General features: G+C 39.3%; 1 protein-coding gene and 1 pseudogene across 6 annotated transcripts in view; both read right to left on the bottom strand.

The window, feature by feature from the left end:
- The window catches only part of Numb (NUMB endocytic adaptor protein), a 104,245-nt gene that overhangs the window by 39,268 nt on the left and 40,214 nt on the right, over positions 1 to 24,763 (bottom strand). For all 6 annotated transcript variants that reach the window (XM_027418454.2, XM_027418458.2, XM_027418457.2 and 3 more), the window contains one exon: positions 10,494 to 10,634. In XM_027418454.2, the coding sequence (XP_027274255.1) occupies positions 10,494 to 10,619 (126 nt within the window). In that variant the 5' untranslated portion in view covers positions 10,620 to 10,634. The remainder of the gene's footprint in view (positions 1 to 10,493; positions 10,635 to 24,763) is intronic.
- Positions 15,538 to 17,236, bottom strand: LOC100772270 (annotated as a pseudogene).

Genomic DNA, 24,763 nt, shown 5'->3' with positions numbered 1-24,763 from the left:
ACAAGAATGATTTTTTTTTTTTGGCAAGGTGATTATGATTTAAACTAAACCTTATTATAGAACTAGTCTCGGGTTAAAGCAAAAGGGATGGTGGCAATATGTTCCTGATCCCATATTCTAAGGGCTTCCTCCCTCCTTCCCTAATAGACAAGATCTTGTTGTGCACTTTAAACTGGCCTTGAACTCATGATCTTCCTATCTCAGCCTCTGGAGTGCCTGGGACTACAAATGTGCATTATCCTACATGACCTACAAGTGCTTGCTTTCTCTCTCCTCTCTCTCTCCCTCTCCTCTCTCTCTCTCTCCTTTCCCCTTTTGTTTTTGATTTTTCAAGACAGGGTTTCTCTGTGTAGCTTTGGAGGCTGTCCTGGAACTCGCTTTGTAGACCAGGCTGGCCTCGAACTCAGAGATCTGCCTGCCTCTGCCTCCCCAATGTTGGGATTAAAGGTATGCATCATTATTTTCTAGCTCCACATGTGTTTTCTTAAAGGCAATTCAGAATCTGGTTCTAGGAGGGATGGAGAACACTTAGTACACATGCCCTAAGCCTCCCACTAAATGAAACCATAAAATCTGAATATAGTGCATTGGGGCAGCTACTGAGGTTCTGAAAAGAAAACAGAAGAATCAAATACTGTAACTCGAGGCATCACTGATTTCCAAGTTTACCTTTCCCACTTCCTTCTTTGTAATCTCCAGCTTAAAAAAACACAGCCAGAGCAGTGAGATGGGGCACACAGACACTCTGGTAAAAAGTACTCTAGTTGTGATGTGAGGACCAGGGAGGGTAACCCCTAAACTCAGAGAAAGCCCAGGAGCTTCGGGAAGCCTACTGGTAATGTGGAGACTATGGAGTAGTAGAAGCAGCGGAACTGAAAACACCTTGAATTCAGAGGATCTTCTCTGCGCAGTCAAAGAAAAAAAGCCGAGAATGAGGGTGCTATAGGAGAGATCCAAGAAGCAAAAAGCTGTTCAGAGTACAAAAGCTTGGGAGACTGAAGTCCTGAACTAAACTTGGACTACACAGGTAAGGACCTGCTTCTGTAACTGGTATTTCAGACTTTCAGAGCTGAACCAATAGATAGAGAGCCATTTCCCAGTTCTCATATTCACCACCAATGGGCGGTATAGATACCACAAATTTATACAGGCTTTGAAAAATAGACAGATACAATCCTCATATCTAAGTAAAAAAATTCAAAGTCCTCTAAAATATGGAACTTTGTGAGAATAGACATGAGATACAGCTATGATATAGATTGTAGCAAAGTCCACACATAGTCTCAGGGATGCTAAAAATACTAAATATAATTTACCTTTAGGATATATGTATAAGGCATATATGAAACATAAATGTTTACATTTAGATTTGAGCCCTATCTAGGATATCACAGTATGGATATATGCAAATAGTCCAAAGTTTTAAAAAAGATCTGAAAAACACTTCTAGTCCTAAGCACTTTTAGATGTGGGATACAAAACAAACATAGTTACTTATAAACAGGTCATCTATAGCACAGGCTAGCCTCAAATTTGCTATGTAGCCCAGGATGACTTTTAACTTACAATCCTCCTGCTTTTGTCTTTCAAGTGCTGAGATTCCAAGTATGTGCTCCTATACTCATTTTATACAGAGCTGGGACTGAACCTGGGGCCTCATCCATGCTAGGCAAGTGATCTACCAACTAAGCTATATCCCAGGCACACCCCCTCAAACAGACTGAAACAAGCCCCAGGGTCTTATAATGCAATATTCAGCTGGCATACGGCAAAATCATGAACTTAACTCATCTCTGGGGAAAAATAATTCATGTTATAAACACAAAGATGCTAAAAGCAGTTATTATAAAAACATTCAAGGGGCAATGGTCAATTGTCTTGAAATAAACACAAAATGGAAGGTCTCAACAACAAAAAATAGAATGTATATATAACCAAATTTAAAACTTTAAACTTAGTAAAAAAAAAAAACCACACTAGATTGATTCAGTAGGAGAACAAAGATGAAAACCTCTAATTGAACTTTATACCTAGCATCTTACTTACTGATGAGAAACCAGATGCCCTGACACTGGTATGAAAGCATAGTAAGGCTTTCGTTTTCATCTGAATCTGAGGAGCAAATAGCTAGGTCGGGTGGCAGTCACATGTATGGCTTTATTGGAAACTGTTATCTTCTTTCCTAAGATGTCTGTACCATGCTAGATCCTTTCCAGAGTTCTACATTTTGACCAGTAACTGGTAGTGTCCGTTTCTCTAGAAGGCCATTCTAGCAAACAGATAGTGGATTATTCTGTAGTACTTTGTTTTGGGGACAGGATCCCACTATGTAGCCTTGGTTTGCTTGAAACTTGCCAGGATGGCCTCAAACTCAAGACACTTCCCTGCCCCTGATTAAAGGCATGTGCCACCACACTAGAATATTTGCTGTTTGAGCATCGTATCTCTAGTGACTAACAGTACTAAGCATGTTTATGCTCAGCCACATTGCATTTGATCAATACTGGTTTGAATTCTTTCTTTCCTATCCCTTAAAAAAACAAAACAACAACAAAAACTATGTTTGATTTTTCTTTTCTTTCTTTTTTTTTTGGAGATGGAATTTTACTTTAGAGTCACAGATCCTCTTGCCTCTGCCTTTCAAGCGCTAGAAATAATAGGCATGGATCACCATGCTTACCTTTTCTATCAGGTTTAGAGAATTCTTTGTATACTTGAAGTTCAAGTCTCTGAAGACATGATTTGCAAATGTGTAAAGCTTTTACATTTGTGGCTTGTCTTTTTTTCCCTTCTTCTCTGTTTTGTTGTTTTGTTTATTCTTAGTAATGTTTATGATATGTCTTTCTTGTCCTGTGGCCTTGGCCATACCTCCTATGCAGTGCATGTGGCCTCAAACTCATGTTCTCCATCCCAGACTGATAGCTGGAAAACCAGCATGGGACTGATTCTGACCCCCTGAATGTGGGTGTCTGTGAGAAGACCTGGGAAATCTATGGGGCCCCTTCTAGTGGATCAGTACGTATTCCTAGCATAGGAATGGACTTTGGGAGCCCATCTCACATGGAGGGATATTCCCTGAGCCTAGACACAAGACCATATCCCAAAAGACAAGACAGACTCTGAAGGCCCCCTATGGAAGGCCTCACCCTCCCTGGGGAACAGAAAGGGTATGGAATAGGTAGAGTGTTAGTTGGGGGGGGGCAGGGGAGGAGGGGAGGGAGAGGGACCTGGGATTGACATGTAAAATAATTTTCTTTCTAATTGAAAAAAAAAAAAACAACTCATGTTCTCCATACCTTCAGCTCCCCCACCCCCACCCCAAGTGCTGAGATTACATGCATGGGCCATGCCTGGCCCATTATCACAATAAAGAAGAGGCTGTTTTTTATCTCATGTATATTCATGTTTTGCTTGCATGTTATATACATGCACCACAGCATGTCAGTGGCCAGGAAAGACCACTGAATCTGCTACACCTGGAGTTACAGATGGTTGTAAGCCACTTTGTGGGTGCTGTGAACTGAACCTAGGTCTTCTTTGAGAGTAGCAAGTGCTCTTAAACCATCAAGTCATATCTCCAGCCCTCATCCACTCTAACAATTTAAGCAACTTTTTAAAAAGATTAAAAAATTTTTTTGTATGAGTGTTTGCCTGAGTGTGCACCATTTGCATGTCCAGTGACCACAAAGGTCAGAAGAGGATACGGGATACTCCGGAACTGGAGTTATACATGGTTGTGAGCTGCCATTTGGGTGTTGAGAGCTGAACCTGAGTCATCTCAAGAGAAGGTGCTCTTAACCACTGAGTGATCTCTCCAGACCCGTTTTGGCATATTTTAAGAGTGCAATTCAGAGGTCAGCAAGATGGCTCAATGGGTAAAGGTACATACAGCCAAGCCTAAAGATCTGATTTTGATCCCTGGGACTCACATGGTGACTGATGGCTGTGCAGTGGCAGAAAGTGTGTACATAGGCATGCATGTGAGCACAAAGAGTAAATGGTACAAACAAAAATGTAAAAAATCCATCATCATGTAGTCCTACTTACCAGAACCAGATTCTTCTCAGTGTAAATAATATGCCATGGTATGCATCATGCTTTGTTTAGTCCTGACACTCACCCCCTGGCTTGTTTCCACCTTTTCGTTACTGTGAATACAGCTACAGTGAACACTAGTACATACAGATCTGTAGGAATTCTTGCTTTCATTCCTCTGGGAACTGCCAGGGTATTTTTTTTAAAGGAATATTAAGGAAGTGACAACTGTTTTCTACAGTCACATCACCATGCATTCCCCATAGTAATATATGACTTTTCATTTTTCCATGTCCACATAAATTGCCTTTTTCTTGTTTTTGTTTTAAATTGTGGCCACCTTAATAGGTATGAAGCTGTATCTCATTGTTAAAAATTTTTTGTTTTTTTTCCCCCAAGATTTATTTATTTATTATATAGTGTCCTGCCTGCATGTATGCCTGCATGCCAGAAGAGGGTACTGGAATTGAACTCAGGACCTTTGGAAAAGTAGTCAGTGCTCTTAACCGCTGAGCCATCTCTCCAGCCCAGATTTGTTGTTTTGGGGCATGGTTTTGCTACATAACCCAGGTTAGCTTTAGTATGCCTCGCTATGTAGCTCTGGCTGGCTTCCAAATTGTGTTAATACTCCCACCTCAGTTTCCTGCATGCTGGGATTGAAAGTGCACAACCATGCCTAGTTCACTGGTTTTGATTAATGTTAATTATTCTAATTTCCCTATATAAATTACTGTATACCTTCTTTGGAGAAGTTTCAATACTTCCTCCTTGTGTACTTCTTTGTTGGGTTGCATATCTTTAAAGAATTCCCTGCACATACTGGATATCAAACGTATTTATTTATTTTTGAGTCAGGACATGACTATTTAGCTCATGCTGGATCATCCTGATCCAATTTCTGATCCTCTTGCCTCTGCTTCCCAAGTACTAAAGGTATAGGCATGCACCACCAGGCCTGGCTCCTCTTTGTGAATTCTTGTTAACTGTACTATGGATGTCCATATACTTTTAGATCCCATTTTACTATTTTTGTGCCTGATTCCATGTTTATTTACAAAGTCTAAACCGGGCGATGGTGACATAGACTTTTAATCCCAGCACTTGGGAGGCAGAGGCAGGTAGATCTCTGTGAGTTCGAGGCCAGCCTGGTCTGCAAAGAGAGCTTCAGGACAGCCAAGGCTATTGCATAGAGAAACCCTGTCTTGAGAAACCAAACCAAACAAACAAAATTAAAAAACAAACAAACAAACAAAAAACCCCAAGGCCTAACTAGTCTATAGTTTCTTTTTTTGCTTCTGTGATTTTTTGTTTTGTTTTGTTTTTTTGAGACAGGGTTTCTCTCTGTAGCTTTGGAGCCTGTCCTGGAACTCTATCCACCTGTCTCTGCCTCTAGAGTGCTGGGAATAAAGGCATGCACCACCACCACCAGGCTGCTTCTGTGATATCTTTACTAGGCTGTATTAAGTATTTTATTAATTCTATCAATCTGTAAAGCTGTCCATGTTTTATTTCAATATATTTAAATACAATAGAAATAATTCTTATAGGGTTTGGAAACACTGGTCCATAAGCCCATCTCTACTCAGTCTTTTAGAGAAGTTATCACTTTGAGAAACAGCTTTCTTGCTGGGTGGTGGTGATATGCACCTTTAATCCTAGTCCTCTGGAGGCAGAGGCAGGCAGATCTCTGTGAGTTCAAGGCCAGCCTGATCTACAGATGGAGTTCTAGGACAGCCAAAACTCGCCCAATTCTCCAAAACAGCACAAAAAATACAAAAGAAACAAACAGCTTTTTCATTTTACTCATGATTTAGGCCTATTCAACTTTTATTTTTCTACTTTAGTCTTAGTAATGTATTTATCTATATAACATTCATACTTCATTAAATTTTCAAAATCATCAGCACAAGTTACAAATGCTTATGTAATTCAATTTCTTTGGGCCTGTGGTAGCATCTCCCCACATTCTTATCTCTAATACATATGAATATATTACATATTGTACTTGTGCTGGTGTATGTGTTCATATATATGTGTGTACATACACACTTGCATTTTCTTTTTATTAAGGCTAATTTCTACTACTATAAGTTATTCAACATGTTTTCATTTTATAGAATAAGATGACAACAGGCCTTTATATGAGTTACCTTTAGATTCTAGAAGTGGATGCAAGATTTTCTAAACATTTTCATTCTACCATGTAACTCAATCAATTCAACTAGCCACATGTGACTATTCAAGCCAACAATAACAAAGAAAGAAAACTTGATAGAAAGCAAAAAACAAAAATGTTTTCTATTTGTGTTGATTCTTAGTGGCATTATCTGTAGAAATGTGAAAATGGGAATCAGCCCTGAGTCTCAGTAGACTGTGAGAAGAATATATCCACTGAAATAAACATCATTTCAAAGGTCTCTTTTCTTCTCACTGAGAAACTGCAGCTGACTTATGCTTCAATGGCTAAAATATTTGACATTGGAACTTCTTTTGTTTATGCCTTTTCCAAACTATGAGTAAGGAACTTTTATTCATAAAAATGTACACGAGAAAAAGTGAAGTTGCATTCTTCATGAATTAAACCATTTTTCCCCTTTTTGAAAAATATAATAAAAATTAGGTCCCCTGCCCCCACTTTGGTAATGTTAGCCATAGAAGAAACATGGAGCCTGATGTGAGAGAAGGCACAGTGAGTGCTTCCCAGCAGCCCCCAAAAGCAACATAATACTCATTTGTAACAAGCATTAAGAATTTCATTATGCATATATAGAATATACTATTTATATACCAAATATAGTATGCAAATGTACAGAAAACAGTCTCAAAGTTATATGTGTCTTTAACCCAAGTGTATAGTAATAAGTCAAATTAAAATATTCTCATCTTTAAAATCTGGAGTATAATTTCATCTGAGTAAGTCATGACATATAATTGTGGAAGTTCAGTGCTGGAAAGGATTAAGAGTGTCAATAAAGTTAAATGAGTAGAGTCAAAGTCCTATTAACTGGTCAACTGACAGAGCCAAGAATAGAACTCAGGTCTTTTGCTTCCTATGTCGTTCCTAACTCCCTAAAACTATCTTTCTGTTAAATAAAGCACATGTGAAACTGTCCTGTTGAAATCATGGCTCACAGTTTACTGCTTTTACTTACATTTACTTAATGTTATTCTTGAAAACAAAGCAGCACCCATTGTGGTAACCCTGCTTACGGCTCAAGGAGGATTTAAGCTCAGCATTTTCCTCACTATTGTCTTGCCATTCGTTTCCTAAATAAACAACAGAACTATTGCTAACAGAGGATAGATACAGGACCATTTATAGACAATACATAGACCATAAACCAATAAAGGATAAGAGAACTGGAGTGGCAACATTTTGTAGCTCCTTTTGTTGTTGGTGGTGGTGGTGGTGTTTTTCTGAGACAGGGTTTCTCTGTGTAGAAAAACAACTGGCTGTCCTTGAACTCTCTATAGACTAGGATGGCCTCATCAAAACTAAACTTTGCCTTCCAACTCAGAGATCTGTGTGTGTGTGTGTGTGTTGTGTGTGTTAAAAAAAAAAAGGGCAGGGGGAGGGGCTACCTGTACTTCTGTAACATAAAAAAGCAAAATGATATTTAAAGAGACCCATTCACAATAGCAAAAACTGAGTTAATATTCTCCCATTCACAAATACAATCCTCTAACAATCTCTCCCAAAAGAATATATGCTAAGTGTAACCTTATAGCCATTCAGATTAGCAATCTCAATGGTGTGGGATGCATACCTGTAACCTGACAGGAAGATTAATAGGAGTTAGAGGTCATCCTCAGCTACAGTAAATTCAAGGCCAGCTTGGACTAGCTGAGATGCTCTCTCAAAATCAGTATCTTGAACCATCCTTTCTTTTTCCTTTTTGTGATATATCACAAACCTAATCTAATCCATCAATAAATGCTATCAGCTTTTCCTATAAAATACATACAAGTCTTATAATCATAGCTGAGTAGTTAAGGTAATGGTCTTGAAAGTATTTTCAGAAACTGACTTTTCTTCAGTTCCAGTTATCACCCTGACATAACCAGGGTCTATTTCACACGGACTTCTGTAGCGGCCTTGTAGTTGTGCTTTGCTTTTAATCTTGTAGTTCTATAGCCAGCACAGGAGCCAGAGTGAGCCTTCAAGAGTGGAAGTCTATGATGCGATTTCTCTGCTCAACAATCTTTAATGGTTTCCTATTTCATCTAAATAAAAGTCAAAATTCTTACAATGGAGTTGGGCATTCTGGTAATAAAGCACTCAAGAGAGAGGCAGGAGTCACGAATTTGAGGCTAGCCATGAGCTGAGTAGCAGGATTCGATATCCCCCAACTCCACCCCCAAAAAGCTCTAGGCAGATCAGATGACTTTTCTGTGGAGTGTTTAGAGACTGTAATAAGAGCATGTGTAGTAATAATAACTGGGAAAAATTATTTCTAGCTAGTAGACATGGGTCCAAGAATGAACAAATGGCAACACATCTACTATCAGACACTTATAATACAGAAAAAGCTTACTCAGAGTTCTCTTTTATTAGATTCAAATTCCATTTTAAATATACATACAAACATTGACTTTTGACAAATGTAACTTATTTCAATGAAGGGAAGACTGTACATGTTAGGTACAATTTTAGCAAAATTTATTCTTTATACACATAATTAAGTGCAAGTATGGAACTATGTAAACTAATTCAGAATTATAAATAGTAGTGAATTTGTATCAAAGAATGCAGTGGTATTACCTGAAAGTACTAAACTACACAATCTACTTTCTACTTACCCACTTTGGTGGCTACCTGCTCCTCTGGCTCTGTACACAATGGCTTTCTCTGTGCCTCTAACTATGCTGGCATCTCTTGCTAAAGAGCTGTTCCACTTGCTGCTCCCTTGTCTAATTTGTTTCTTTAGATACTTGCCAGGCTTATTTTCTCAAACGACATTTTCCCCCAATGAGGACTTCCCTAACCAGCATATTTTAAACTGTATCTACCCTCATTTATTACCTTCATACATAATTCCTTTCTGGTATATTAGCTATTCTGTTTGTTCACTCTCTAACATACACTACCATGAAAACACTGTGCAGAGATTTTGTCTGTGCTGTTCATTGCATACCTAGAACACTATCTGTTCTAGGTAGTAAACAGCAGACATTCAGCAATTATCTGTCAAACATATCAACGAGCCAATGGTTCCAAAGAGAAGAAACTGTAGTAAACACCTTAGATTTACATTAAATGTAATGTCTCATAATGAACACTTTTAGAAAAAAAAAAGATACAGTAGATTTAATTAATGTCTAAAGGAGAGAATGTAAACATTAGTGATCTATTAGCATGTGAAGGAAATGAAATAAAAAACAGCTGATATAAATTTGAAAATAAGAGAAAGTAGTTTTACTTTTTATGGTGGAATATCAAGATAAATCATCTAGCATTAATGAAACAAGAAATTATAAGTACAAGAAACCAAGAGTAGAACTAAAAGTAATCTAATCACAAATGCTTGAAAAGTTTACAAATGAAGACAAGAATAATGCAGGCTAAACCATGATAAAGGTGAATAAATAGCGACTGGATAGAAAATTATATTAGGCAAAGAAATTACAACATTATTACTGGAGAAGCAAGCAAAAACATTTAGCCCTCACTGGGAGTGAGGAGAAATGGTGCTTTTGCTTCTTTTGATTTTTTCCTTTTTAGATAGTGTTGAAAATAAACTCTAATCCCCTTGTCTCCTTATTAAACATATCTCACTGAAAATAATTTAACTCTTGATATTTGAGAACCTTCAGATGTTTTCAGGATTTGTATTCTCATTAGAAGTGATCTCATCTGGCCAGACACGATAGTGCAGGCTTCTAGGTAAATCTCATCTACTTGGGAGGCTGAGGCAGGAGGACCACAAGTTCAAGGCTACAGAGTAAACTCAAGGACATCTTGGACAATTTAGTGAGATCCTGTCTCACACAAGTAAGAGGGCTGGGGATGTAGCTCAGGGTTAGAGTACTTGCCTAGCATATGAGAAACACTAGGTTCAGTTCCCAACACTCCCCAACCCACAAACTAAGTGTTCTTATTTGTACTGATTCCAGGTTATGCAGCAGAAATTATTATCATTAAATTATTTTAACTAATTACAATTTTTTTTTGTTTTTTTCCAGACAGGGTTTCTCTGTGTAGCCCTGGCTGGGGCCTCCTGAGTGCTGGGATAAAAGGCATGTGCCACTACCACCCAGCCAGAAATTCTTATTTAAATACAAAAAGGAAAACCATTAACTGCAATATATTTTTCTTATTTAATTTCATCACTAAAGCAGAATATGGAGTGATTAATTTTTGGAAGACTTTCAACTGACCTGATTCATGGAATTTCACATCATATGGGCTACCATAGAGAATTCCCCCCAACAGAGAATCACAGACATTTGATTTTTACCTTAACTGGGAAGCTACACTTTCCAGTTCGGACTCCTTCTTCATCTGTCTGCCACTGGTGTGGACGACTGGCCTCTGGGACATAAACATCTTTCTTTCTCCTAAAACTCTGCCGTAGTTTGTTCATGTTAACTTTTACAACCTGCAGACACAGTAAAGAAGTGTCAAACAGTTACCTTCTAAAAAAAACTTTGGATCACTATCTTAGTTCAAAACCCACCCCAAATCCTCAAGTCCCATGTGAGGGTATGGCTTAAGGGAAAAGGAGATATTAGTATAATCCTCTTAGAGTGACGGTAAGTTTAAACAGAACTATCATTTTAAAGACAACTACAATCCCCTCCAATCACAAATGCCCCTCAACAAGGGCGACCAAGAACTTCCAATGCCTTTGCCACCTTTCAACTTCTGGATCACAGGAGTGTACCACTGTGCCTCCTTTTCTGTGGTGCTAAGGACGGATTTTGTGCATGCTAAGCACACACTTTGCCAACTGAGCTACAGGCCCAACTCCCCATTCTTTTTTTCTGTGGTCTTGTCTGATTATACCTCTTTAGTATCTCTTCCCTGCCCCTTGTCCCACGCTATTCATTCTCATCTTCTTTCCTACCCCCTTCATTTGCAGTTATACTACTAGTAGACAAGGAAAGACACTGGTGTTCCTGATTTGAAGAATATTAGATAATAGCCAGGATAGCTCACGCTGCTTGAGTGAACAGAAATGCCTCCCCATCTTGTTTGCAGGGCAAGGGATTGAAACCACAGCCTTGTACATACCAGGCAAGCACTCTGTCTTTGAGCCCTTAGTCACTTTTATCTTTTCCTATTTTATCCTTTCTGCTCACTTCTCACGTCCCCTGATGGAAAAAGCTACCTCTCCATGTCCTAACATTTCTTAGTGATATCTTTTGTTTACATTGTTATCCATTTCCACTGGAATATAAGCTCTGCAAGGACAGGATTCTATCATGTTCCCTGTTTACTCCCTGGCTTGCTGGAGCTGGTAGGCAGTAGTATATACTTACATACTTATTCACATATACTTACTAAATGAATGTTGTTCAGCAAGTACTCATGATTAATAAATGACGCATGCCTGAGGTTCTGGTCAATGTCTAGCTTATGTAAAAGGGCACTTTGGCACAACTGAAAGAACCTTGTAAGCTTTATATTGAGACAGACCTGAGTTTGAATGCTAAGCTGCCACAGATGGTGGTGTGACTGGACCAAGAAAATTAAAATTTCTAATCCTTAGTTTATACTGCTGTAAAATACAGTAATAACTGTTACCTCGCAGGATCATTGTGAAGCTCAGAAATAATGTTAAATAAAATGGCTAAATGTTTTAAGAGAGGACTCATTATGTTTGATCCTCTTTCCTAAGCCTCTTGAGTAGCTAAGGCTACAGGCCTCAATGTGGCCAGCATTCAACTCTTTTATTCTGAGACAGTTTTGTTTAACTTACTGCAAAAGGCCATTACTGAGATTGCTTCAAATAAAGGCCCATTTCATTCTAATCTGTTCTGATTAATGTCAGCTTTCTAAAACATCAATCTGACCATGCAATCACTCTACTTTAAAATCCTCCAATTGCCTCACATCACCTTCAAGACTAAGTCCAAATGCCCAGCATGGCAAACAGTCTTTGTCTTATGTCTTCTCCTATCAGCCCCTATTCGCATGCAAAGTTCCAGCTACACTGAGAAAATACTTCAGTTTGAGCATTAGCTCAAGAGAAGCTAGCATTTAACAAAAATTTGCTATTTTTCTGACAAGCCCTTACCCTGCCTTGGCCAGATCCTTCTACTTTCATAAAGCTTTCTGCTGACTACTACGGTACTCATTAGACCCTGGAGCAATTTCTATTTCCTTAATAGCAGGCTGTATCATACTTGTTTAGATAGTACTTACCCCTGCATCCTAATATGGTGCCTGTCATGTGTCACATACTATGAATTTGAAAAAACAGACCTCTCTCATAGCAGAGACTACATAGTAGGTAGGATAACACTACACAATGACTGGAAAGGATACAGATGTCATAGACCAACTTCCCATCCACAAAGGACTACTCCCAGTGTCTAAATGGGTACTAGAGTCTGTTTACTTTCCAGGCAGAGATGTCCTGTTGTGGCATTCTGGTTGCTGAATAAAAGAATGAAATCTCAAAAAAAAAAAAAAAAAAGTTGGGGTTTAACTATCTTATCACTTTCAGTATTCACATGGTTCGATGCTACCAGCACTTCTGCCATGACTCTTGAGTTATGCTCTATGTAAGCATAGGATTTACTACAGTGGAAAGGCCCAGCAGCCACTGCTTGTTTAGGAGGGAACATTAAGGAATCTGGAGATTGGACACAACTCTTAGTGAAGGCTTCAAGTGACCATCACAACTTCAGACAAGATCCATCTTACCTGATTTCCAAGTGCAAGTTTAAGGAAAAGGTAACAGCTAAGGCAATTTGGAAAATAAGTGACAAAACAGTTCTAAAAAAATTTACAAAGTAAAAAATATGTAATTATGATACCTTGCTTGCTACTTTTTTTCTTGGTTTTATTTTTTTTTATTTTTTTGAGACAGGGTTTCTCTGTGTAGCCCTGGCTGTCCTGGAACTCACTATGCAGACCAGGCTGGCTTCAAATTCAAGAGATCTGCCTGCCTCTGCCTCCCAAGTGCTGAGTTTAAAGATGTGTGCCAACCTGGCTGCTTGCTACTTCTTAATGAACAACTACCACATCCTAGAGAACATTCATCCAAGCTGAACATAGGTGACAGATACATTTTTAAGTATAAGAATAGAGAATTATCTTTGTCCTATAGGCTAGTTTTTTTTTGTTTTGTTTTGTTTTGTTTTTTGGTTCTTTTGTTTTTTTTTTGTTGTTGTTGTTTTGTTTTGTTTTTTTTGAGACAGGGTTTCTCTGTGGCTTTGGAGCCTGTCCTGGAACTAGCTTTTGTAGACCAGGCTGAACTCACAGAGATCTGCCTGCCTCTGCCTCCTGAGCGCTGGGCTAATTTTTTTTTTAAAGTTCCATTACACAATTTCCAAAGGTAACTAGATACAATGTAATTGTCAAAGCGTGTGTGTATGGGCATGCCGGTAGGTGTTGGGTCAACAGGCTTGGTGGCAAGTAGCCTTACCCAGGAAACTGTACCTCTCTACCTCTGTCCTCAGAAAAACTTTTATACCCCTTAACTACTCTGTAAATGTTTGATGTCATGACTCCTATATCTTTTATATACTTGTTTCCTCCCTAGACTCCTCTCTCCCCCAGTATTCTAGTTAACTTCATCTATTTGTTGACTCTTGAGGGCTTCTCTCTTATTTATGCTACCATTCTTTAGGAAATAATACAAGCTATTACCCCATGTGTATGATTTTTCTCCATTTTGTACTTTTTATTCAAATTCATTGTTTGAGCACACTGATGTTGTTTCACACATACTTAAAGCATCCCCTCTTACCTCTCACACCTAAAGAACTCCTGATCTAGCACAACTGTTAAAGCTAGTGGCTACAGAAATAACAATAAGACTATTTCCATGCCTTTATAATAATAAAAATAATAATAATAATAATTACAGAAACCCTGAAACCTATTATTTCCTATAAGCAGTCACAGTCTGAGTTAAATTTTAAGGAACCAAAATAAGTGACAGATGGTGGGGCATAGAGATAAAAAGTATTTCAAATATAAGCAACTACATCAGCAAAAGTACAGATGTGGAAAATCTAATGCTAGGTGGCAGCACTCGGCAAAAGGAGTGGCAGAGGTAAGGCCAGAAAATCTTAAAGGATCAAGGGTTTATGGGAAATAATAAGTTGTCTAAAGGATTTAAACAATGATTGGCATGGCCAGACTTGCTATTTGGTTTAGTTACTGTGTTAATAACATGGAAAAACAAATTCTAAGGGGAAAAGACTTACAGACAAGTTGAGAAGTTAAATAGGGTACTGGTGGTGGCCTTGGTGGAGACAAGGGAATTGAAGAAAAGTATAGAAAAGCAGCAGTGAGAATTGAGTCAAGTTGATACAACTGAGCTCTGGAATTGTTTTTTTTTTTTTTTTTGTGGGGGGGACAAGGTGATAAACCTGTTAAACCAGTGGTTCTCAAAATGAGGGTCAAGTCCCCCTTTGGGAATCCCATATCAGATATTTACATCATGGTTCTTTTTCATGCATAATTTATTTTTTTTATGATTCATTCTACATTCCAACCCCAGTTCTCCCTCCCATCCTTCCTCCCACTCCTCCTTGCCCCACCCCAAGCCCAACACACACACCCTCCACTCCTCCCCACAGGTAAGGGCTCCCATAAGAATCAACAAAGTCTGGCATATGAAGTTGGGGCAGGACCAAGCCCCTCTTCCATGCATTAAGGCAGGCACGACACCCCACCCTAGGGGATGGGCTCCAACAAGCTAGCTCATGTACCAGGGTTAGATCCTGGTCCTACTGCCAGCAAGGGAGACAGTAATGGGGAGGGACAGGGGGGTGAGAACATGAGGGAATGGGATGGTTGAAGGAGGAAGGGATGGAGTGGGAGAGCAATGAAGGAGCTCTCTTAATAGAGAGCGCCATTATGGGGTTAGGGAGAAACCTGGTGCTAGGGTAATTCCCAAGAATCCACCAGCATGATCCAGCTAAGACACCTATCAATAGTGGAGAGGATGCCCAAACTGGCCTTCTCCTGTAATCAGATTGTGAACACCCCAACTATTATTATAGAGCCATCATCAGTAATTGATGGAACCAGATGCAGAGATCCACAGCCAAGCACCAGGCGGAGCTCCAGGAATCCAGTTAAAGAAAGGGAGGAGGGAACATATGAGAAATCTGCAGAGACAGCTGAGCCAGGCTCATGGATACAGTATGATTCTTTTGTTTGTTTGTTTGTTTGTTGGGATATAACCTTTATTGAGCTTATCCACAAGAGTGGAAATAATGTCTGTACAAAAGCAAATGTTCATTACTATAACTTCTTCATCACAATTAAAATCCAAACAGTTTTTTAAAAACAGTCAACTCAATCAAAACCCACTACACTTCAGAATCAATAGCTTCTTTGAAGCCACAGTAACACTTAAATATGGTTAAGACTCGAATGCAGAAATTTGGTTGGCTGGAAGGCTAATTAAGCCTCCAACTTGCTCAAATAGAATTACAAAAAGGCAAAATTGTGTTTTTCACAGAGATACAGTCCACTGGAATCACCGACACTGGACAGCTGTTAAGAATATTTAGAGTCCTGAGATAATAAGGAATCCAGGTATCCTTAGACAGTCTTCTGTTGTCCTTTCTTCCCAATCAGAGATTTGTGGATGTGTGGGATGACACCACCATCAGCAATTGTAGTCTTGATCAGAGTCCAATTCTTCATCCCCGCGAATAGCAAGTTGCAAGTGATGAGGGTTAATACGCTTTACCTTTAAGTCTTTTGAAGCATTTCCTGCCAACTCTAGTACCTCTGTGGTGAGGTACTCCAGGATGGCTGTGCTATACACAGCGGCGGTCGCGCCCACACGGCAGCCATGCTGGTTGTCCTAGATTTCAGGTGTCGATGAATACGGCTCACAGGGAACTGCAAGCCGGCTCTCTGCGAGTGGGAAACCGCCTTTGTCTTGGCCTTTCTGGAGTCCTTTCTAGCCTTACCGCCAGCCATCTCAGACCATGCTGAAGATCGCACAAGCGAGCAAGAGACGAGGCCAGGCGGACGCACAGCGAGATCCCGGTGCCCACTCTGTCGTACCGCGATTCAAACTGCCTACATTATGATTCTTAACAGTAGCAAATTACAGTTATAAAGTAGCAATGAAAATAATTTTAACGTAGGAGGTCACCACAACATGATGAACTGTATTAAAGGGTCACAGCCTTAGGGAGGTTGAGAACAATTGTGTTAAACCCTTAATTGTTTCACTATTTGATTCCAGAAAATCCTTGTTAACTAACTTATCTAAACAAACAGATCCTACATTAGGGCTAACAGCTTTCCTAACAGGATAACAGAGAAAAGACCCCTTTCTCACTGTGCCCTCCATTCTAAATATGTGTCACATACTTTGTTTAACCCCAGTAAGTTCAGGACAATGAAGGACTTGTCTAAACCAAAGCAAGGTACAATGATTTGCTTGTAACTCCAGTGCTTGGACTGAAAGTGAAACAACATATATGTCTTGATTCCATTCCTAGGGGTATTTAAAAAGTGGTCATTTAATTTCTGTTTTTCAGCATGAGGGTGGGGGGCATGGTGCACATATGGAAGTCAGAAGATGACTTGCAGGAGGAGCTGGCTCATCCTTCCTCCACGGAAGTGAACTCAGATCACCAGGGTGGTGGTAAGACCTTTACACACTGGGCAATCCTACCGCCCCTAAAGTTTAATTTCTGACCCTAGCAGAAGGATTACAACAAGTTCAAGGCCAGTGTGACCATATAGTTAGACCTCATCTCAGAAGACCCTCCACCCCTGGGGCTTACTGACTGGGGAGGTTAGCACACTCAGTGAGCTCCAGGATCAGTGAGAAACTTTGACTCCAAAAATAAGGTGGAGAGCAATTAGGGAAGGCTCCTGATACTGACCTCTTGTCTTAGAAGCATGCATCCACACGGTCTCATATCCTCACAAACACGTATACTCACATATACCACATACATATACACATAGCAAAATCAAACAAAACCAAATGAATCAATAGCTTAAAACAAAACAAGAAAAAAAACCCTACATTCTTTTTAAACAGGGTTTCTCTGTGTAATTTTGGCTGTCCTAGAACTTGCTCTGTAGACCAGGCTGGCCTCGAGCTCACAGAGATGCACCTGCCTTTGCCTATCACTGGGACTAAAGGTGTGCACCTCCACTGCCTGGCTAAATACCCTTTCTTAACCACTGAGCCACCTCTCTCTACTCTTTCTTAACTTCCCCTAATAACCAATAATCTGTCAAAGTAGTGCTTGCTCTTCATTCAATAAATCAAGTAAATTCATTTTTTGACCAACAGGAGTCTCTTGGTAAGGAAAGTAGCCTACAGGAATTAAGAAAGACTATTTTAGGTCTCAGGAAAGATAAGCAGAATAGCTGGGCTTGATTTCACACGAGCTTTAGTCCCAGCACTCAGGAAGGAGGGGCAGGCGGGAGTTTGAGGCCAGCCTGGTCTACAGAGTGAGTTCCAGGAGAATTGGGGCTGCACAGAGAAACCCTGTCTCAAAAAAAAAAAAAAAAAAAAAAAAAGATAGGCAGAATAAAGAGAGGATTAGAAGTGCCTAGGGCCGTATAAAGTTTTAAATTATAAAACAGAAATTCAGGCTAGGGGTGTAGCTAGGTGGCAGAGTACTTACCTAGCACTACAAGCCATGGGTTTGATTCCATCATAAGTAAACAAACGACATTTGAGCAAACAACTGAGGGAGGCAAAAAGTTAGGCATGGCAGTGGGAAAAAGAGTAAGCACTGTAGTGATCTAAGTTAGTAAGTTTGCCCAGGATGTCTGTGAACCTGTCCTCTTGAGACACACATTTATTCACTGGTACACTGATGCCAGAAATAAACCATGGAGTTTGTTCTCATTTGAAAGTTTTCACAGTATCCCAACACTTCCACACAAAATCCTTTGAAAATCAGGTAGCTTGCGAATCTTATTTCCATACTGCCTCTATTACTTAAGTGAGACAAAGATATGTATATGTCAGATTCCACTGTGCATACTAGGACTCAGAGAGGCCCATCCTCACCTTGTTACCTCCTGAAGTTGAGATACTGGTTTGTAGGTTCCAGGGTGAGTTGAAATTACTACAGAAGCTTCTCAACACCAAACTCAAAATGACACTTTAGGACCCATGATAATTTTGAACACAGCCAAGAATGAATTCTGGATACATTTTTCTGTTGTTTCACTTTTATCTTACTCATTCACACAACTGTTTCAAACAGGAAATCATACAAACATCAAGTAGAAGTCTGCTGCATTTTTGTATTTTCATGGTAAGTAGCTGTACACTTGACAACAACTTCTGAACATTCCGAAGAAGTTTATGTGTCTATGTGGCAAACTGCATGCACAATCCAAATGTGTCATGAATGGTGTATGACTACACATGTATACAACATGTATACAACTATGCCCGCACAATAACCCATTCTCCAAAGAAAGGAATAAAGACCAGGTAAATTAACACACATAACTATTTACAGAACTAATAAAATTCACTGTAATTAAAACTTCATAGTTTTCTGTTAAAAGTTAATTCACAAGCAGTTAAGGGAAAGCTAGAGATCAGGTTTTTTGAGATCAGGTCTTACATTGCCCAAGCTGGCTTTGAACTCTTTGTAGTTGAGGATGACTTCAAACTTGGATCCTCCTGTTTCCGATCTGCCAAGCACTGGATTGCAGGTGTGTGACAACACAACCAGTTTAACTTCCCCAACCCCACCCCCAGTCCCACTTTTCAAAGGAAATGTTAATTTAGCTCTCAAATAAATTACCTCTTGGTTAATTTGAGTTTGCTTGTATTTCAGTTTCGCTCTTAAAATATAGGCTGTATACTGGAATATCATGAATACTGTATGACTTGTCAGAAAATTCTTTTACTAACAGCATGAAATTTCAAAGAAAACAAATATAGGAAGATATTCTAATTTTTCAGATTAAAACTAAAAACTACTTTGCTCCATTAGCTGTCAGACAAGAATTTTAAAACAAATTAAGTCTTGGCTGTCCTATAGTTGACATTTGAAAATAAAACAATGACACAGTTTGAATGTCCCAGTTCTCTACCCATATACTCCTCAGTCCCAGTTACTGTTTAGATCACACTCTCAAGTAGTCATCCTCAGTAAACATCTCCCTCCAATTCATCAGGCCCAACGATCGTTTACGGTTATGTACGAATCTGAAAGTGTTGTGCACTTTCATTCCAAAGGATTCTTTACCTGCAAATTAACCCCTGCTTTAAACAGTAGTCTATGATCTGATTTTCATTTTGGGTATCTTTCTTATGCATTTCCACCTTCCCACTTATCTTGTCTACAAAATTCTTTGCTTAAATACAGGATTTCACTTTTTACTCCTTAAAGATAATCATGGCCAGACATAATGAATGGCACAAGCCTACAATCCCAGCACCCAGGAGGCAAAGACAGGCCTCTGTGAGTTCAAGACTAGACTGGTTTACAAAGTGAATTCCAGTCCAGGCCAGCCAGGGCTACAGTGAAATCCGGTCTCAAAAAGCCAAAACACAAGACAAAAAAGTTGAACCTGGGGATATTTAAGAAAAAAAAAATTAAGGGGAAGGGGTGGAGTGTGGCTAAATGATAATGAGAAAGGAGGGGCACCCATCTCTTTCTGGGGATCTAGACCGGTATTAAGCATTGTTGAAGCACTGTTAAAATCCATACTAGTACTAGGATTCTCTTTCAACAGTCAGTTGGACTACTCTTAAGCCAACAATGGTTTTTTTGAACAGTCATTGACACTTTGAGAAAACTGCAAGACACCGAAACTTTGTGTTCCAGCTTCTGCAGGTACAGACCCAGTCATAACTGTTTCAAGCATTATGTTATAGGTTTTCTGCTATCTCAAGCCTCACCAAACCCTAGGCAGCCCTGCAACCATTTCCATCTGCTTCCCTAATGTTACACTGTCCATCCAATGAAAGCTTCTCAAGTAATCTTTCTTTGCCTGCTTTAGTAGTGCAGCCTGAGCTGGTAACGTAGGAAAAGCACAGCAGACAGTGGAGTGGCAGCAAGAACAGAAGCAGCAGAAGAAAAACAGTCACTTAGCTAAGCTGTCAGCAGGTCAAGCTGTGAAAGTTGGCAGAGGGGCCAGGTGCACTGACAGCTGCAAAGGGGGTGGGGTTTCAAGACTGGCAGCTGACAGTGGTGGTGGTGGTGATGAAAGATAGACAATAACTGCCTCCTAGACAGTGGAGTGGCATCAGTGACAATGGCCATAGCAAAAAGAGGCAGCTGAGCAGTTCAAGAGAGTGGACAGGATGGATAAGGACAGAAAACTACAGCTGAAGACAGTTAAAAGACCTGAAAGAGCTAGAAAAGTGAAACTGTAGGCCCTCCTCCCTAGAAGAATTAAAGAGCTGTCAAATTTCAAAACTCTAGTACACAACCCTGTCTGGGAGTTGCAATGCCACTTGTTACCCAGGGCTTCGACAGGAACTTGAACACCTGCAGACCTAAGAGCCTCCTCAACTAGCACCTGCACATGAGCTAGTGAAACCAGAGAGGATTAGCACTGCCCCAGTCTGCTTGTTGCCACCACTTGTTACTCTCAAATACCACGAGACGTAAAAGCTACCAAAGGCAGTACTTGAAGAGCTCCTTCTGGCCTACTCTAGATTTCTGGTACCAGCAAAGCACTTGACCATCATGCATGAGGCCCTGGCTTCAATTCCTAGCACTTCAAAAACTCCAAAACCAACCAAACATTATTCTTCTTGTAATTACAAAACTATGCTTTTAAAGCTTCTATTATTATCATTACTGGGTGTGTACATATGGCATATGTGTGATTGCTGGTGTACAAGTGCCACAGAACACCATGTGAAGGTCAGATGGTAACTTTAGGGAGTCAGTTCCACTGTGGGTTCCAGGGATCAAACTCACGTTTTAAGGCTCACACAGCGAAAGCTTTTACCTGCTGTGCCATCTTGCCAAGCCCCAATTTTATTTTTTAATTGGAAAAACAATGAATTGAATTTATGATTCATGAACACTTAAGTCATGTTAACATCTTATAGATTAAAAAATATACATGTATATGGTCAAAGCCAGACACCGAAGTATTAGCACCTGTAAGGCTGAGGTAGGAGGATCACAAGTTCAAAGCCTGCCTAGACTAAACAGAGAGACCTAACAAAAGCAAGACAACAAAAAGATATGGCCATCTCCCTTAAGCCCACAATACACATTCACATATGATTTCATTAGTAACATACTCAAGAATTTACCTTTACTTAAGAAACAAAATTTAATTTTGTTCTGATATAGCAAAAACTGATTTAGCAAGCAAGGAACACCTTGGTGAGAAAGGGCAGAGTTCCTGAGAATGATAACCTACTTTTTACACTGACTCTCTTCCCCTAAGCATCTGTCAAGTGTAGGAAGAGGAAAAGGTGCTGAAATCTGGAGAGGCAGACCAAAATAAAAATATGCTTGGTTCCAAGAATGAGAAGTGAGAAGAGGGAGAAGAGGAGTGGAAACGTGGCAGGTGGAGGTGGAGTGGGGCAGGGCAGGGGGGTAGAAAGCAAGAGGAGGGGAGGGAAAGAAAGATAGGAAAGAGAGGGAAAGGGCAGGACCGGAAATGTTTATAAGTTGGGAAGTATTTTACACACATCATCCTTCAGCTTTTTTAACCCTCTCTAATCTTGTTCTTGCCTTTCTTACATTCCTGTTCCCTAAGTTATCAACAAACACATCTAAAACATAACTCACTTCTGTCCACTGCTCTGTTTCACTGTCAGGACCACCATAGCCAAATACAACTTATCTGGGCTACCATAAAGTGCAAACTAGGATTTATTTCTATTGTTCCTCTCTGATCAACTATGTACATGGCAACTAAAGCTTTATATTTACTGACTAACTGGTTGTAGAAGTCTGTTTTATCTTTCCAACATGAGGGTCCCAGGGATTGAATTCAAGTCATTAAACTTGGTGGCAGGGTCCCTACCAGATGAGCCACTTCAAGCCTGCAGAGTAATCTTTTAAAAATAGATCATAGCACTGTATGAGCTTCCTGCTGGCTTTCTAGGTGTATTTTCAAATCAAGTTCAAACTCAGCATTTAGTGACTCAGATGCTCAAGATAGCATCCAGACATAAATGCTCAGTAAATGTTCACAAACTAAGGTGCTGAAGTGGCACTCTCTGAAAGTAAGTCATTATGATCCTTTTGTTTCCTGAAGCTTATTTCCCGCTGGGGCCTGTTGTCTTTCTCCTGAAATGTTTCTCTTCTAGACTCTTCAAGGGCTTATTTCTTCCTCATACTTCATGTTTCACCTTCAATGTTATCTCATTGATGAGGTCTTCTTTTTTTACTTTCTAAATACTTTTCTGTATAATTCATTTTTTTAAAGATTTATCTATTTTAAAATGTTTAGATTTTTAATTTTTTCTGTATATGAGTACCTTGCTTGCATGTATGTAAGCACACTACATGCATACCTGGCTCTCACAGAAGTCAGAAGGAGGCATCAGAGCCTCCTGGAAATGGAGTTACAGATGGTTGTGAACCGCCATCTGAGTATTGTTGGAAACTGAATCCAGGTCCTCTGCAAGAGCAGCAAGTACATTTAATCAGTCACCTCTCCTGCCCTCTGTAATTCTAAACAACAACAAACAAACAAACAACATGTTACATCTATTATGTATCTCTGGAACTTGCTATGTAGTCCAGGCTGGCCTCACGGAGATCCCCCTGCTTCTGTTTCCCAAAGCGCTGGGATTAAAACCCCTCTTTGGTACACAACTCTTCATTTCTTTCACAGTAAATTGTAATTATTTGCTTTTTTGTTTCATTGATTTAACTTGACCTTGAGTATTTTCAGATGCTTCAGCATTTCAACAAGTTCCCTAACTTGCTTTAAAAATATCTTTTGCCCAAAATAACCTTAAATAAAGAATATTTAAATTTTCTAACCAAGAAGCTGCATAACTGGTCACTAACATATTGTTAAAGTCTGTTCTATGACTCATCAGGCCTCCATGCTTCCCTTATTGCTAATACCGTGTGTCCAACAAAATATATTTGTCTAGCATGAGTAAAACAGAGTGTGATCTCAGCACTATAAGACAACCAAAGTGTGCCTATGTGTGTGTATGTATACACATATAGTTCCTCCTTTAAAGGTTTTTAAGTGTAATAATGTGACAAAAGGGTATATTTCAAGTAGAATAAGATAAAAAACCATACTATAATGAATATGTAAAAATGTATGTTTTATCGGAGGTAGTGGTAGGAGTTAGGAGCAATGCAGCCTCATCTGTAGGCAATTAAATCAGTTTATAGAGCCAAGAGAAACAGTAATCTATGTCTTGGTGGAACTGGTAGTCACCTCCAAGAACACTGAGGTTTTATAATAAACAACCTAATTGGTGAACTAAGGAACTAAAATCCAAAAAGCCCTGACTCATCAAGATATTGGCTGACCACTAGCCTCTGTTCTTTTACTTGCTGGTTCTTCATCCCCCACATGGAGCTTATGGTGAGCCTGTACATGGATGCTCATCTGATCAGAATTCCCTACTTACATATAAATTAACTATGCAGATCTTCCTGGCTTAATACCTAATTTGCATACAGATAGGACCAAATTGGCCCTTTCCCAGGACACAAACATCCTCTGCTCTAAAAGATTATTGGCAACTCATTAGAGAGCTATTTCTTTACTTTTCAATAAACTCTGCCTGCCTGCCCTTCTTGTATTGTCCTCTTCTTTATTCTTCTTGATCCTGAGACAGAAAATTTGGCTCTGACTCAATAAACCAGTAACACTAGATACTATCAACTACAAAAATGTACCATTATTTTATATTTCACTGAAGAAAAATGCTGCTGAAAGTGTTGATAAATGTTCATTAACTATGAAAAATCATCAAAAATAAATGAGAGATGCTTGCTAGTTCCAGAGATGTTAAAGTTTGTGAGGAAGGAGGAAGAAAGGTAAACTGGGAGGAAAAGTAGAGACAGGAGAAAAAGAAAATCACCATTCAATAACACTGTTGTGAACTCAACACGCTTCATAACAGATCTGAATTTGATCAAATTAGTGACTTTCCTCTAGGTCTAATTTATTCAAGTTTAATGTTTAAGTATACTGTAGCCTAAGCTTTGCTACTTCCTATTAGATAATTCACTAGCTGCTAAAAGATGAAAATACCTAGTTGACATTTATGATACTATGTGCCAGGCATATAGTAAGACAAATGTAGACAAGCAGAAAAGTATCTTACATGTATTAAATTACCTAGTATTCACAGCAATCCCATCAGGTGAATAACAGCACGTATCAGTATTTTACAGAAAGGGAAACTCACATATAAGGAGTTAAGTAAGCTTCTCAATGTCATCATGTAAGCACAGAAACTTAAAAATCTCTACCCATGTTATCTGTCTTCAAATCCCAAGCCCTTAGTTACTATGTTGTATTGCTTCTCACAATACTTAAAAGAAAAATTAAAAATTTAGGAAATTTAGGAAAATATCACCATTAAAAATTATCCAAAGGAGTTAAGGAACACTTAAGCAATATTAATACCAATAT

This window comes from Cricetulus griseus, chromosome 5 (genome assembly GCF_003668045.3).
Source record: "Cricetulus griseus strain 17A/GY chromosome 5, alternate assembly CriGri-PICRH-1.0, whole genome shotgun sequence".
In the NCBI taxonomy this organism is placed as follows: domain Eukaryota; kingdom Metazoa; phylum Chordata; class Mammalia; order Rodentia; family Cricetidae; genus Cricetulus; species Cricetulus griseus.
This window is presented reverse-complemented; position numbering and strand designations above follow the sequence as displayed.